The sequence below is a fragment of the Accipiter gentilis genome, chromosome 21 (genome assembly GCF_929443795.1).
Source record: "Accipiter gentilis chromosome 21, bAccGen1.1, whole genome shotgun sequence".
Taxonomy (NCBI): Eukaryota; Metazoa; Chordata; class Aves; order Accipitriformes; family Accipitridae; genus Astur; species Astur gentilis.
Window position 1 is genome coordinate 23,988,358 of NC_064900.1, and position 14,068 is coordinate 24,002,425.

General features: G+C 43.4%; 1 protein-coding gene across 3 annotated transcripts in view; it reads left to right on the forward strand.

The window, feature by feature from the left end:
- The first annotated feature begins 239 nt into the window (after positions 1 to 239).
- Positions 240 to 14,068, forward strand: part of CXADR (CXADR Ig-like cell adhesion molecule) — a 58,384-nt gene continuing 44,555 nt past the window's right edge. For all 3 annotated transcript variants that reach the window (XM_049824903.1, XM_049824902.1, XM_049824901.1), the window contains exon 1: positions 240 to 379. In XM_049824903.1, the coding sequence (XP_049680860.1) occupies positions 325 to 379 (55 nt within the window). In that variant the 5' untranslated portion in view covers positions 240 to 324. The remainder of the gene's footprint in view (positions 380 to 14,068) is intronic.

Here is a 14,068-nt window from a genome sequence, read left to right on the forward strand (position 1 = left end):
CTCCTGCCCGGCCGCCCGGCGGGGGCTGCCCCTCGCCTCGGGGCGCGGGCACGTGTTGCCGCGCCGGGGGCGACCGGCGGCCCCGAGGGGCTCCGCGCCGGCTCCGGGCGGGCGGGGGGGCGGCGGCAGGTGCCGCCGCTGTCGGGGGCGGGCGCCGCCGAGCGGCCGGTGGGGGGGTGGGAGGCGGCGGGGCGGGTAGCGGCCGGAAGTGACGGGACGCACTGATTCACCTGCTGGGCGGTGCGCGCGGGGCGGGCGAGGTGCCCGCCGGGAGTCGCGGGGACGGAGCCGCCGGTGCCGGGTGTGCCCCGCTCGCGCCGCGCCATGGAGCCGCCGCTGCCGCTGCTGGCGGTGATCCTCGTGCTGCTCTGCTCCGCAGGTGGGCGCCGGGCGCAGGTGGAGGGGACCGGACCGGACCGGACCGGACCGGCGGGGGAGGTGGCGACGGCTCCGTCGGTTTGGGAGAAAGGGTGGCGGGGCGCTGCCGCCCGCTCGGCTTCTCCACGGGTGACCGGGGGGCGCCTGCCCCGCCGCGCCTCCGCCTCGGCGTGCGTGTGTGCGAGGCGGGGAGGCGGCTGGGCGCGGGGCTTCGTCTCCGTCAGCCCCTCTCCCGGGCGGGCGTCGCCGACCGGCCCCTGCCCGCCCGCGGCCGGGTAGCGAGCGGCGCCTGAGGCGCGGTGCCCGGGCGGGCGCTGGCGGCCGGGGCGCGCCGCGGGGCCGACCTGGGCTTTGTTCGCCGCCCGCCGGCGGGGCGGCCAGCGCCCCTGCCGCGGTTTGTCGCTTTCCGCCCCCCGCCCCCCCTCCCGGGCAGCCCTCGGCGTGGCGGGGGGCGGCGAACCGCCCCGCTGCGGGCTCCGGTGGCGTGCCTCTTTTCTCAGGCGGCGGCGGCGATGATGGCGGGGTCTGTGCGTGCCGGACGGTGCCCGCCCGCTGCCGCTCCCGGCGTCTCGCCTCTGGACGCGCCCCGGCCCGGCGGGGCAGGGACGGCGGGCGGAGCGGCTTCCGCGGCGGGCGTGCGGCTGAGTAAGCGCCGCGCATGAAAAGCGAAGGGGAGAGGGCGAAAAAAATCCGGTGCAAAACCCAAACCCCGACCCCGCGCCAGGAATGCCTCTTCAGTAACTGGATCTAACTTGAAGGCTGGTCTGGTTGTGACAGGCTGGAAAGGGGCGGGTGGCTTCGAGAGCCCTGGCAGCCCAGTTGTCCCAGACTCGATGGCCATAATTGAACTCTGTGGAGAAAACATGAGAATTTGAGGGTGGGGGGAAGGAGCTGAATTAGATGGATCTAAACTCCTTTGTTTTTCTTGCCGAGAGAAAACGAAGGAGTAGGTGTTCTCGAACAACAACAAACCCCCCCATCCCCCCCAAGCAAACAAACCAGAAACAAACCTAACGTGCCTGGGCTACAAAAAAGTAGGCAAATGTTTTTTCATCTCAAACATTATTAGGTGTTACTAGGTTCCTGTAAGAAACTCACTTGGAGTGCCATGTTAATGTTTCCTAAACTTATCTTTCAAAAAAAAGTAAGTTTCCACTGGAGTTGACCCAAACTTATGTGAAACTACAAAAGATGACAAAACACCTGTGGAGGTTCAAGTTCACAGTAAAATGTGTATCAGTGGTGTCAGAAGGCTAGTTTTTGTTTCCTGTTGAAACGTTAATGCCTTTGTTGATGTTACTGCTGTTTTGGGAAATTACTCATGGGATCAAAACTCTCTCTAATGGAATGATGAGCTCTGATCTCCTGCATGAAAGGCTATCGTTGTTCTGCTTTAACTCTGTTTCTTTAAGCAGAGTTAGAAACAAGATAGATGCTGTGTAAGAACTATGGGTTACTAGTATTTAGTTGACAGGCTTATTGATTAAGATTTATATTGAAACGCTTCATGTAACTAAAGTTTGTTGTGAGTAGAATTATTACATGTAGTGTAAATGAGCTGTGATACTATAAAGCTGGGAATAATTAATATGTGAGGAAATGTAAAACCAGAACAAAATTTTACACTTTAGCTCTACTGACGTATACAGGTGTCTTCAGACTTCACTGTGAAATTGGATAACTTCATAATGAAAGTAATATATTTGTGTTTTGATTAGGAATAGCTTTTGGATGGTTATTTGCGTGACTGTACCCTGACACAGTCCTCTGAAGGAAATAATTTAAGAATCTATGTATCATAGGAGTTGATACGTCCTCTGAGCTTGCTTGTGTTTTTTTCCCATCAGATTGAGTTAGTATTTCTGGGTCTGTGTTCCAGATAGACATTACTTCCTTCACTGAGGGAATGGATGTAAGTTGCTGTTCTCCATGTGGACCAAACTTACAGGAAACTAATTTTTGTGCAGTTGAGTGAAAGCTGTTGGCAGTGGAGAATTGTCTAGGTGCTGATGTATTTACTGGGGTTTTTGGTGCTGGAATAATTTGTTTTTAAGACTTGCACTATGTGCTATTTTCACAGCTCCCCCTCCCACCCCCCAAGCCTCATTTTCCTTGTTTCACTATCACTAAAAGTAGAGGACTCAAAATAACTGATTTTGTATTAATAAGAAGGCTTATCTTGACTGTACAAAATATACGCTCGGCAGGCAATGGGGCTATAACATTGTGTTGGAATAGGAAAGTGTTTGGATTTAAGCCGTCCCTGAACCCTGCTCAGGGGTTTAATCCCTCTGTTAAGGTCAATTTCACAGCCATAAATAAATTGGGAACTTCCCTTTCCCATGCAGGAAGGGAAGGGTTAGTCATTGAGCATTTCGGGGTACTAAGGGAGAATGTTTCTTTTCTGTTTTATCTTTGTAATTACTAATTAATTAATTCTAGTGGCTGCCTTGGTATTACGTGGCTGTGCAACTGATAAATAACTTGTGGCAGTTTCTCCTTGCATTGGTACTTTTGGAAGGTGGCCACAAAACAAGTTGGTGTAGTGAAATTAAATCTTCTGCTGTCTGCAGACTTGTGGTATGAATTTACATTTGGATGGCTATTTCTGCACTCCTAACAGCTCTTCTAATTGTACTGATTCTTCTCTGTCTAAAAAGGCACTCCAAGTCTGTGGTGAGGGAGAACTTGATGGCCATTTGAAGGGTCTGTTGGGATGTATTGTAGTTGCGCATGACTAGTCACTTTAGCTAGTTGGGGATTCCCAAAATGTGCAAATTCTGTTTAATTTAGCTGGCATCAACAAATCCTGGACTAGGGTAATAGAAATTATGTACCTCTTCAGATCTTGAAATATTTTATTCAGATAACTGATATTAAACTGTTTTCCAAAGGACAATACAGAATTCTGGTTTGAGGAGGAAAGCTCAGTCATGATGCTAAGTGCTGGCTGTTCATTTTGTTAGGTCTTACAGATATGTAAACTGGTGTATGTGGGGTTTTTTAATTAATTCTAAGCTTTCCAGAATGCGTGGTCATCTCAGGAGCTAATATAAAGAAAGTCTATTGTTTCTCATTGTCCATGGCACCAAGCACATGTTTGCCTGCGCTGTGATTTCAGGGGGACCGTGTACGTACTGGTAACCTTCTCCTGGCTATACAGTGTTGGGGAAATCATCTCATTCCATTTGGAGCAAATTCAAGTTTGTGTAGGGTTTTAGGAGACTGAGAATAAATATGGGTGCCTAACTTGTGATCCTCATTTAATAAATAAGATAGTGACCTCTGGCTGTTAAACTTCTAAAAATGCATGATGGCAGAACACAAATTTTCAATAACAATGAAATGTTAACATAGCCAGATTAGTATCTTTGTATGGGTATAAAAAAGTGATTACATATGTGGTGATCCATTTAGCCTTTAGAAGGTATGTTATACAAAATAGTAATGCTGTGCACCCAAATGCTCAAATTGAGGATAAGTGTTTGAGTAGAGTTTTAAGGCAAACAACTAGGCAGGAATTTCTTTAGTCTGTAATGGTATCTCTTATTGTTGCTCTTGTGGCAGTGTTTTTTTGTTGTTGTGTGGTTTGGTTTTTTTTCATAGTAGTAGGAGGTACTTTTGTACTATATTGAAATTCTGCAATGTGTGATGCTTTATTAATAAAATATTGAGCTTTTAAATAAAAATAAAGTTCAGGTACGCTTTGAGAAAAGTCTGGTTATTGCCCTTTCATTAAACTTGCAAAAGTATTTCAAAAAATATGCATGCAGGAGCAGAACCTAAAGCATATGTGGTAAGTCAGCATTTGGTGGCTAGTACACTTTGTCAAATATATATAATAAGGACCTTAAGCCTGTTCATGTTTTTATGCATGCGACAGAATCTTGTATTAGGATAAATTTGACTACCACAGGAGTTAAATGATCATTCCTATCCCAGTCTCTCAATTGCTAATCCTGGTATACTTCATCCATTGCAGAGATATTGTAACAAGTTGCAGGGTTCAAGTTCTTCTTAAGTGCCTGTTGACATGAAAAGTTACCTGAAGTTCAGGACTCCTTTCCTAGGTTTCCCGGATCTTAGTGTTTTGAGAAGTATGAAAAACTTTAACCAGAGATGTCTTAGTCAACTAGTTACTGCTGTGACATGGACCATGAGATTTGAATTAGTAATTTTGCCTTAACTAATCTGTGTTTATTAGAAGGTATTTTATGCATTCAGAATGTCACTGCAGAGATTATTATAGCTGTCACTTTGGTCTCTTCTGACTGCACCCCGCCATACTGGCTTCCCCTGTGTTGCCTCAAAGTTCAGCTGCCTGCCTTTCTTCACTTCCAGTGCTTGTCACAGCCTCTTGCAAAGCCAAGTCAGCTTAATATAGACATGAAACTACCACTTCTAAATGGCTGGTTTAGCTTCTATTGCTGCTTTATAAAAAATACATCTTCATATGAGCACTTGTATGCTTTGCTACTGATTCCATTCATGCTTCAAGAAATTCCTTGTAAATGTCTTTGAATCTGCCTCAGTATTGGAGCATTTTAAAACTCATTTGCCACAGTGCCTACAGAGATTTGTACAGACTAGGTAACTTGGTATTGTTTCATCATACTTCCTAACTAATTTAATCATTTGTTGATTGCATGCATTCATAAGCTCTTAAGGCAGGGATTCTCTTTTTGCTCTTGTTGCGACTTCTGGTTCATTTCTTGGAGCTTTTAGGTGCTGTGTGAAACATTATAAATATGGAGAAATTTCAACAAATTTTGTGGCTCACCAGCCTGTAAGAATGCCCCCACCACCTCCCATTACATCAGTTTAGTTGCTTTTTTTTTTCCTTTCTTCCTTTTTAGGGAATTCCTCTTTTTACTAGTTTGCATCTTTCAGGGGATGGTTATAAGAAGAGCCACTTCGGCCTGTTGCCATGGAAGTAAGTGGTAGTGAAGCTATAGTTCTGTGGACACCTGTTTCAGTAGCAGCTTGAACATCAGCAGCCCCTGCACCCTTGCTGGTCATTTCCTTTACTGCACAACTGCCTTGATTGTGTCAGTGGGTGGTGAATGGGTCTGAGCTGAGGCTGCTTAAAAGTTTTGTTATTTTTTTAACTGGTTGGATTGCATGATTTGAAACAAGAAAGAGTTTTGCTTATAACTTGTCCTGGTACAGGGCAGGAATGAGTGACAAGAAGGGTGGTAGAAGAGCATTGGAAGGAAAACCCATTCTGTTTGATCAGTATTCTCCCATAGGAGAGAAATGGCTGTATAAACTTGGCCTGGGGGGAGCTTAGTTGGGGAGTCTGACTACATTGCTACATCAGGCAATCGGTTGAATGGCTAGATGTTACCTCCAAGATTGTTTTTGCATCCCATTTCATGTTGTACTTGGCATTCATCTGGCTCCATGGCAAGACAGTTCAGGGAGTTTCAAAGTCAGAAAAATACTAAATTTTTGTAAGGTCAGTTTTCTGCCTTCCTTTTCCTGATCCAGCTCAATGAGATCAAGTCTGAGTTATAGCAAAAGGGAGTCAGCTGGAACCTCAAACCCACGTGACTGGAGTATATTACTATTGATTCTTTTTTTTAACATCACTTACTTTTTGGATCATATATTCAAATCTTGTAATGTGATAGAGAGGCAAGATTTGGAGCTTTGTTGGTTGTAGGCTGGAGCCATTCACCAGTCCTGTGATGTCCTTTAGCTACTGTTAAGAAGCATCTGAGGTACTTGATGGTCACAAGTTTTGCAGTTCCACTTGCTGCTACCTTTTTTTAATAGGTGATGTTTTGCATGCCCTATAGCTAAAACCTACGCTTAGTATGTTGAAAGATGATTAAGCAACAAGAAATATTTGGTGTGCGTAGAAGGAAGGATGAGAATTTCATAAATTGACAACTCTTCTAACTTGGGCAGAGTAAGTTTGTATAGGGAATTAAAATTTCATACATTCACTGAGCCTGCATTTTCAGTTCTTCCTTTTAGATGTAATAACAGCATAAGCTGCAAGGAATGTTTCATCTCAGTTGTTTTAAGGCATGTAAAAATAATGTGTGTGCATATATATTTTAAAGGCTCCCTACATTTTTAAATGGCTAGTAAACTTTGTGGCTGTTTAGGGTGGGTATCCTAATTCTTTGAGCTTATTCCTTTCTGGCTGTTTCTTACATGGTGGGGGGCAAAGAGGGAAGAAAAAGTGGGCAGACAGCCACTTGTTTCTGTCATTGTGATGCTTCACCTTTTTATTTTAAAAAAACCAAACACCAGCAACACCAAAACAACCCAAGACCAAAAAACCCAACCCTGTACTGCTGAATGAAATATTTTTTCAATCTTAATGCAAAACTTGCATGTGCTAGTAAAAAGCATTGCTTGTTCAATGGCTTGGAAGAGCCAAAACCCCTTTACTCAAGTGAAAATAATACGGCTGCTCAGTTAAGTGTTTAATTGTACTTAACTCCCTGATGCATTGACTGACAGATGTGCCTAATGCATTCACGCTGCAAAAGAGCTGCTTCATTCAGTTTCCTTTTAAATGCCATCAAAGTGGCAGGAAAAAAAAAATCGAATCATGTGTCTTGATTGCTTAGTGATTGTATAAACCTTCAATATCAGTTTATAACTGAAAAATAAGTGGCTTGCAGGGCTAAAAGCAAAAACAACCTGTGCAGTTGATGTAGACATGGTAGAGGAGAGGCAGGCTTTTGTATAAGTTGTCAGGATTTGGGTTCTGATTTTGTTTTTCCTGTGGCTGAAAAAAGTCTTTGTAATGGTTGGCCCTCATTTCATTTTACGCTTCTTAATACTATTCTAGATGGTTCCGTAATGGCTCTTAAGTGCAGTCTGAAGGTAGAGTTTCACATTACACCTAGCCGCATTACAGATGTGATGCGGTTACCTCTGGTGTAACTTCATGTGTCTGTCAAGGTTGTTCCTACTTCCAGTGATGGTGTCAGGTTCCTTCTTCCCTCCTCATGTTAGAGCAGTGTCACACAGCTGCTGCCAGAGCCCCTTCAGCTGATACAAAAGAAAACTTGGGGTTTTGGAGTAGGTTGTTTTCCTATTGGGCGAGTTCAGCAGTTCAAACCACTTCGTGGCTGCGCAGCGCTGCTCGCTCTGGGAGCTGGCAGCAGCGTGGCTGGTGTAGGTGTGAGGTGAAATTGCTGTCTGTGGGTGGGACTCCCCAGCAAGGTAAGCACGCCCTTACCGAGGCTATGGCAGCCTCACAGCTTTCTTGTTTCTGGCCTCCTGCTCCCACCACGTAGCTTGTGCTTGGGGGACCCACGTTTGGAGAACCCCACCAGGAGAGAAAAAGCAAAACTTCTTGTGCAGTAACTGTTTTTAGCGGAGTCAAGTCTTCATTCTGGCTTTCTGCCTTTTTGTATAAAGTGTTATACTGGCGTGAAGGGAGGTGATGGGATCAAACCTGAGGACGAGGAGGCAGGACCTCCGCAAGTCCAAACTGTTCTAGTTGCCATTCCCTTAATACTGCAGGTTGAATTAGATCATGCCGGATCCTTTAAATGTGACCAAGCGTTGAAACTCAGAACTCATGGTGATCTTCTGTAGATGTTGGGCTAAACATCTACAGTAGTCTGGTGCTTAAAATTAATCTTAATCCCAGTTTGTGTTACAATATCCCCTCCCCCTTTATGCTGCCCTCCTCCAAAAGCATATTCTTTCCTTCAGTAATGAGATACAAATGTTCCCTCTCTCAACTTGATAAGCAGGTCCCTCTCGAGTAAGGTCATCAACTGCTGCAGTTGCTAGGATACTTGGCTGGTGACTTGGGTTTAGCAACAAAAAAGCTTCAAGAATGTGCTGAACAAGTAAGGAGCACAAGGACAGTTGTAAAAGGAAAGGGATGTTGGATAGAATCTGAAAGCAAAGGGGATGTCAGGGAAAAAGTGAAAGTTGGGGGGGGGGGGGGAATAAAAGATCAGTAAAGCTTTAGCCAGTGATTTGTAGGTTTTCTTAGATGCATAACTATTCCAGCTGATCTCAGTGAATCATGATTGGGAATGAAATTAATTTCATGCTATGTATTTTCAGGGTTGGGGTTATTTGTACTTATGTTTGTATGAGTCTTAGGAATTTTTTTATTAGATTCTAACTTAATTGTGCAGTACGTTTTGAACTGGGGCATGGGTATGCAACACTACATGAATTAGAGGTAGTTATTCGCTTAATGCTGTCTGAGGACATCCAGACTGAAAGAGCATGTTTTTTCTGTCTTTGAAGAAGTATGCTCAGCAGGTTTCCTGTTGTTTTAGGTTTTTTGGTTGCTTTTTTTTTTTTTCTTGTGATTTGAGAGGATTTGTGGATACAGGTGAACTCTGGTAGATACTCATGACTTAACAGTTATTGTTGAATTGATGTAATCTTGTCAGATTTTTCAGGCTAGACCAATGCAGGATTGCTCAGCTTTGGCTTCTGTTCAAAGCAGGTCACCTTAAGGTGGTGGTTGTGATATTCCTAAGGGGAATAGGTCTTTTTAAGCTGTTCTGCAGAAATTGTGAGCTTAGAGTGGCAAAACTTCCAATTTTGGAACTGGTCAGATTTCAGTGGTTGCTGAAGACTGTTTCTTTTGTGGGTCTGGGGATCTGACAGTACGAAGGAATATAAGGCTTAGTAGTGGAGTCCTCTTTAATTGTGGAAGCAGATGAAAAAAGAAAAGTCAGAAATAGGCAGGGAGAAAGTAAATCCATGATTTGAAGAATAATGTCTCGCTGGTTACTTTAAGGGTAAGTACAACTGGGAGACTTTGCACAGTAAATGTGCCTCAGAAGAGTGGTGCTTCCCCCCAGCCCTGTTGCTCAGAGGAAGTGAAGTTTGGAAATAAAAGCGCACTGTTTTGAGATCCAGCAGCAGCAGAGTTGACTATCCAAGTGGTAGAACTTTGCCAGGCTTATTCTGACATGGAGGTGTTTTTTCTGTATTTTGCTTTAAGTGCTCCTGCTGTTTCATCAGTCGTCTCTTTGTAGTTTATGGCAGAACCTTTCTCCATGCACATAAGTCTTTTTAGTTGCATCACCTGTGGAAAAAGTGTCCTGGAAACTTAACCAGACCAGAGCTCTGGGAGTTTCGTCACTCAGCTTCATCATGCTATTGGTAAGGCAGCTGAGATGAAATGTGAGAGGGGTTTAAAATCCTGCCTCTACTAACACTGAGTTTCCATATAAAACTCAAGCTTCAGAATTTCTTCAGAAAATGCTTTGTGGATTTAGTTTCCTGAATGATTTTTATATTTAGTCTGGGACTAAATGGACTAGGAAGGAGGAGACAGTGCTTTGGGGCAAGGACTAGGAGCCAAATGTCTTTTATTAGGTAACTGCTTTTATTCCTGGTTTGTCTTTTACTTTCTCTGGCTCCATAAACTGCATCTTTTCTGCACAGTAGAAGGGCTTCACTAAGATCTGTGACTGATTAGCTTAGAGAGTGCTATCCTGGGAGGTATAAAATGCAGGTGTGAACATCTTTTGTCTGAATGTTCAATCTCTGTCTTCAGGGATTAATCAGTGTTCTGCCTAGTGGATTTAGGCTAGTACAGAGGCAAATTTTTATCTTCTCTCTAACCTTTTTGGATTGGGCCTTTTTGAGGTTTAAGTAGAGGGATATGTAGTATGTTAATGTGAATAGCTTTGGAAATGTTAGGTTTAGAAGTGCTTGATGCTTTTGCTAAGATGGTGTGTGGATATTTTACTACTTACTGTGAACTGTGCTTTTCTACGAAATTTGTATTGCAGCATTGTATGATTACCACTGAGTGTCAAGTACAGGAAAAAATGTGGTCTGTGGAGCATATTAAACATTAATTCTTTAACGCTTTTTGTACTAGCAGGACAGTACTTCATCAGAAAAAGCTTTGCAATTTGCCTTTATCAGCAGTGGATTATCCTAAAAATCTGAATTCTCTGCAGAATTTTACAATTATTACATACTAAACCCAAACCTGCTCTTTGCATGCATATCCACTATAGATTCAGGTGCAGTAACACTGTGCTGTCTTGTTTTATTCACTGCTGCATGGTTATCTGGCTTTTGGTGGTTCATTGCCTGTTGCTTGCCTGTTCCTTTCCCTCATCTCTTGTTTATTCTTACCTCAGGTGAGGTTGCTGTGAAGGTTAAGTGTTCTTCGGTACCTAGGTGCCTGACTAAAGTAATAGGATGTGTATTTTCGATTCTGTCCTGAAACATTTGATGAGAGTATCTGTGTACTTCGGCTGTAAAAGGCAATTTTAGAGTTTCATTCTCGCCTCAAAAGTCCGCAGGTGTGTTGAATTTGCTTTCTAAAGGGAAGACAACTAATTTTTTTATCCTATTAAACTTCTGCTTTTCTTCTGTATTGCCATTGTTCCTTCAATGTTTACTAAGTTAAAGAAGACTCTTTAGCAACCTTTCTGAGTGTTGTTCCATGTCACGTGTCTCATGGAAAAACAGTGAACTTGAGAAAGTAAGTATGACGAGCTGGTTGAAAAACTGGAATTGACTCTCTTCCCTTTGCTCTCTGTCCCCCCAGGTTGCTCAGCCTGAATTCCTGATAGAACTTCTACAGAAACTGAAGTGGGGTTAACTCTGCCTTAATCTGTGTTAGACCTCATTAGGACCAGGGACACCATGTTTTCAGGATCTTTTGCAGTATGGTGATGCTTGCCAGAAGTTGTAGGGCTTATGACATGTGGAAAGTTAGATGCATCAGGGCTTCATAGCATTTTGGGTCCGAGTTCCTGAAAGCTATGAGTGTAATGGGGCCTTGCTCTTGCTGTGGGAGGTGAGATACTGGAAATCGTGAGAACCCAAATCTGAAGCTAGGCTTTTTTGGCTTTTGGGGGGTCTTGCTGGTAAGGCTGGGATTCAGTCTGTGGTGCAGTCAGTTACAATAAACTGTGGCAAAAGAACATAAGGAAACTCTGCAGCTTGTGGCTGTCTTGGCTGTGCTGATGTGACTGAGCTCCTGGATGCTGTAAAAATCACCAAAATGAGTAATGTCTAATATTCTCTTCCCTTTATCTTTGCAAAGGCAACTTTTAATGTGGTTACTTCATTAGCAGCACCCTGCCTTGCAGAGGCTTGTTTTGGCATGACTTGAGGGATACTGAAGTTTTGTGTAGTGAGGAAGCAGGAGAAGATTGTGAGATGGTGGCTTCTTGTGGCGATTTCAGCCATGAAGGAGACTTACGTTTGTCTTGGATTGTGCTATTAAACACTGGGAAGTCTCCACGGGCTAGGCACTCCTCACTGTGTACCTACCTTGGTGTGTATTCCTTACTTGTCAAGGGTGTAAATTTAAGTTGATTCCCTCAGTTCTGCAGGGCCTTATTTCAGAAGTGTGGTTTTGAAATAAGATGTAGAAATTCTGAGTGGAGGTGGGAAAGGGGAGAGCTGGGGAACTTTGCTTTATAATATCGTTAGAGCTAGCTGAAAAAAGCGTGAGATGAACTGTGGATGAGAGGCCTATTCAGAAGTAAAATGGGGATGGTGGGGAGGTGATTCTTGAGATTGAAGTCTGTCAAGTGAAAAGATTTGATCACAGGTACATCTATAATCTGTATTTGAAAGGAGTTTAAACTGAATTGTCTCAAGTGAATTTTACAGCTCATATCTCAAAGCACTAACGTGCATTTCTGGCTGTCATTGTTACTTCTTAAGGCCTCATTCTGTGAATCCTTGCCTTTACAAGGAGGTATTGGCAAACAGGATGGTTTTTGGAGAGCCTGCTAGTAAAGATGAGGTACAGTGCAAGTGCAGATTGAGGATAGATCACGTATGGCTTTAAGTACAGCAACATCTCTGAACTCAACTCTTACCCCATATAGAAGCAGTCTGTGCTTCTTTGCAGTTGTGCTTCTTAGTGATTGCCATTTCAGACTTCAGATTGAACCTGGCAGCAGTCCTGCCTTCATGGTACATCTCCCCTACTCCTGCCCCTTGGTCTATGTTAGCTGCCATACTTTGCTGTTCTAGCTGTTTGTATTCTTCCCCTGCGTTACACATTTAGGGAAGGACTGTGTCTATTGGGTTACCTAACATTTCTGTAATGTAGTGCTGTCTGATGCCAGAAACATTTATGCCAAGTTTAAATTTACACTTAAATTTGTGTAAGCCAGCAGTCCAGAATTTCAGTGTATCCTGAATTTTTTTCATTTAAAATAGGAAAATACTAAGTGCATAAGTAATTCATCTAATGAAAATTTTGCTTTCTGTTACTTGTTAGTGTATATCATAGCTCTGCTTGTACCTGTGTTGAAATGGAGAAAGCTTTGCTCCATTTTAATTTTTTGTCTGCTTTCTGTGTAGAAGATTCTTTTTATACTAGAAAGCAGTTTCCATCAAATTCTATCAAACATTTCATTTCCCCTAGATTATTCTTAAAAATATGAATGTAGTTTGCTAAGCTGTGTTCTACTTGAGTGGTATTTGAAGGTATGTCCAGATATTCAAAAGGAAATATTTTCTCAAAAGATGGGATGCTGGTTTGCACCCCTTCAGAAATCATGCAGAAAAACTTGTTCAGTCATGCAGATATAGTTTGCAGTGCTCTTTAGGGTCAGTTTCCTGGAGAAAGAGTATTTTATTCCACATTAAGAAACTTAAATCTGAATGCTTAGAAAACAAAATGTGTGTTGAGCTCTTACCTTCTTTGGATATAAACTTTTATAAGGGATAATACTGATTATTCTGTATCAAAGTATGGTACTTGTCTCTTCTCACCCAGTCACAAAGGTTCATTCTTTTCTTTGGCCCAACTGAATATGACATGTGTTGTCCTTGCAAAATATTTGGAGAACAATATACGTGCATTTGGACCAATCGCACTTCTACATTGATTGTTTTCAGTAGTTTTTTGAGAATCTTTTGCATGCTTCTGAGTCTAAGCTTTGCAGTGATTTGTTTGCTGCAACTAAGAATTAGATACTTTAATGCTTCCCTAGGAGGGGCGCTGCATGCCTGGGCAGTATTTCTGTATTCCCCCCTTGGTAGACTGTTCTTGCTTCCTCCTCCGTAGGCCGAGCTGCTGATTGATCTGCTTGTTTTCCCAAGTGTTGGGGTGTACTTTTTGTGTGGTTAGAAGCACTTGTCCTTAAAAACCCGCCAACTTTCTTGAGCTCTTCTGCCTTTCATAACTGGGTCCCACAGAATTCTACCTACTGAATAAGTCAGCCTTCCCTTCTGAAGTGTAGGGTCTGTACTGGATGTGCCTTCCTCACTCCTCTCAGGATTTTAAACTCCGCTATTTCATTGTCACTACAGTCAAGGCTGCTGCTGATCCTATCCCCAGCACGTTCTTCCTTTTTTTGTTGAAAGCAATTCCAAGAAAGTGTCAAATGGGTTGACCCATTTAGCATCTCTTTTTCCTTGAAATATTCCAGAAGCCTCCCGAATTGTTTGTGTCCTGCTGTGTTGCCCTTCCAGTAGATGTCAGGGAGGCTAAAGCATCCCATAATAACCAGTCTCTGTGATTTTTAGAGAATTTCTGGAATTGCTGCAGCAGACTTCATCTGCTTTCTTACCCTGATCAGGTGATTTGTAACAAACTTGACTGTGATGAAAAACTTGACTGGCCCGTATAGACCTCTCCTTTAATCCTGGCCCACAAGCTCTTAACCAGCCCTGTTGTCTGTCCTCTAGAACAGCTTTTTGTGTTCCAGCTGCTCCTTCAGGTAGAGGGCAATTCACCTGCTGTGCTTCCCTT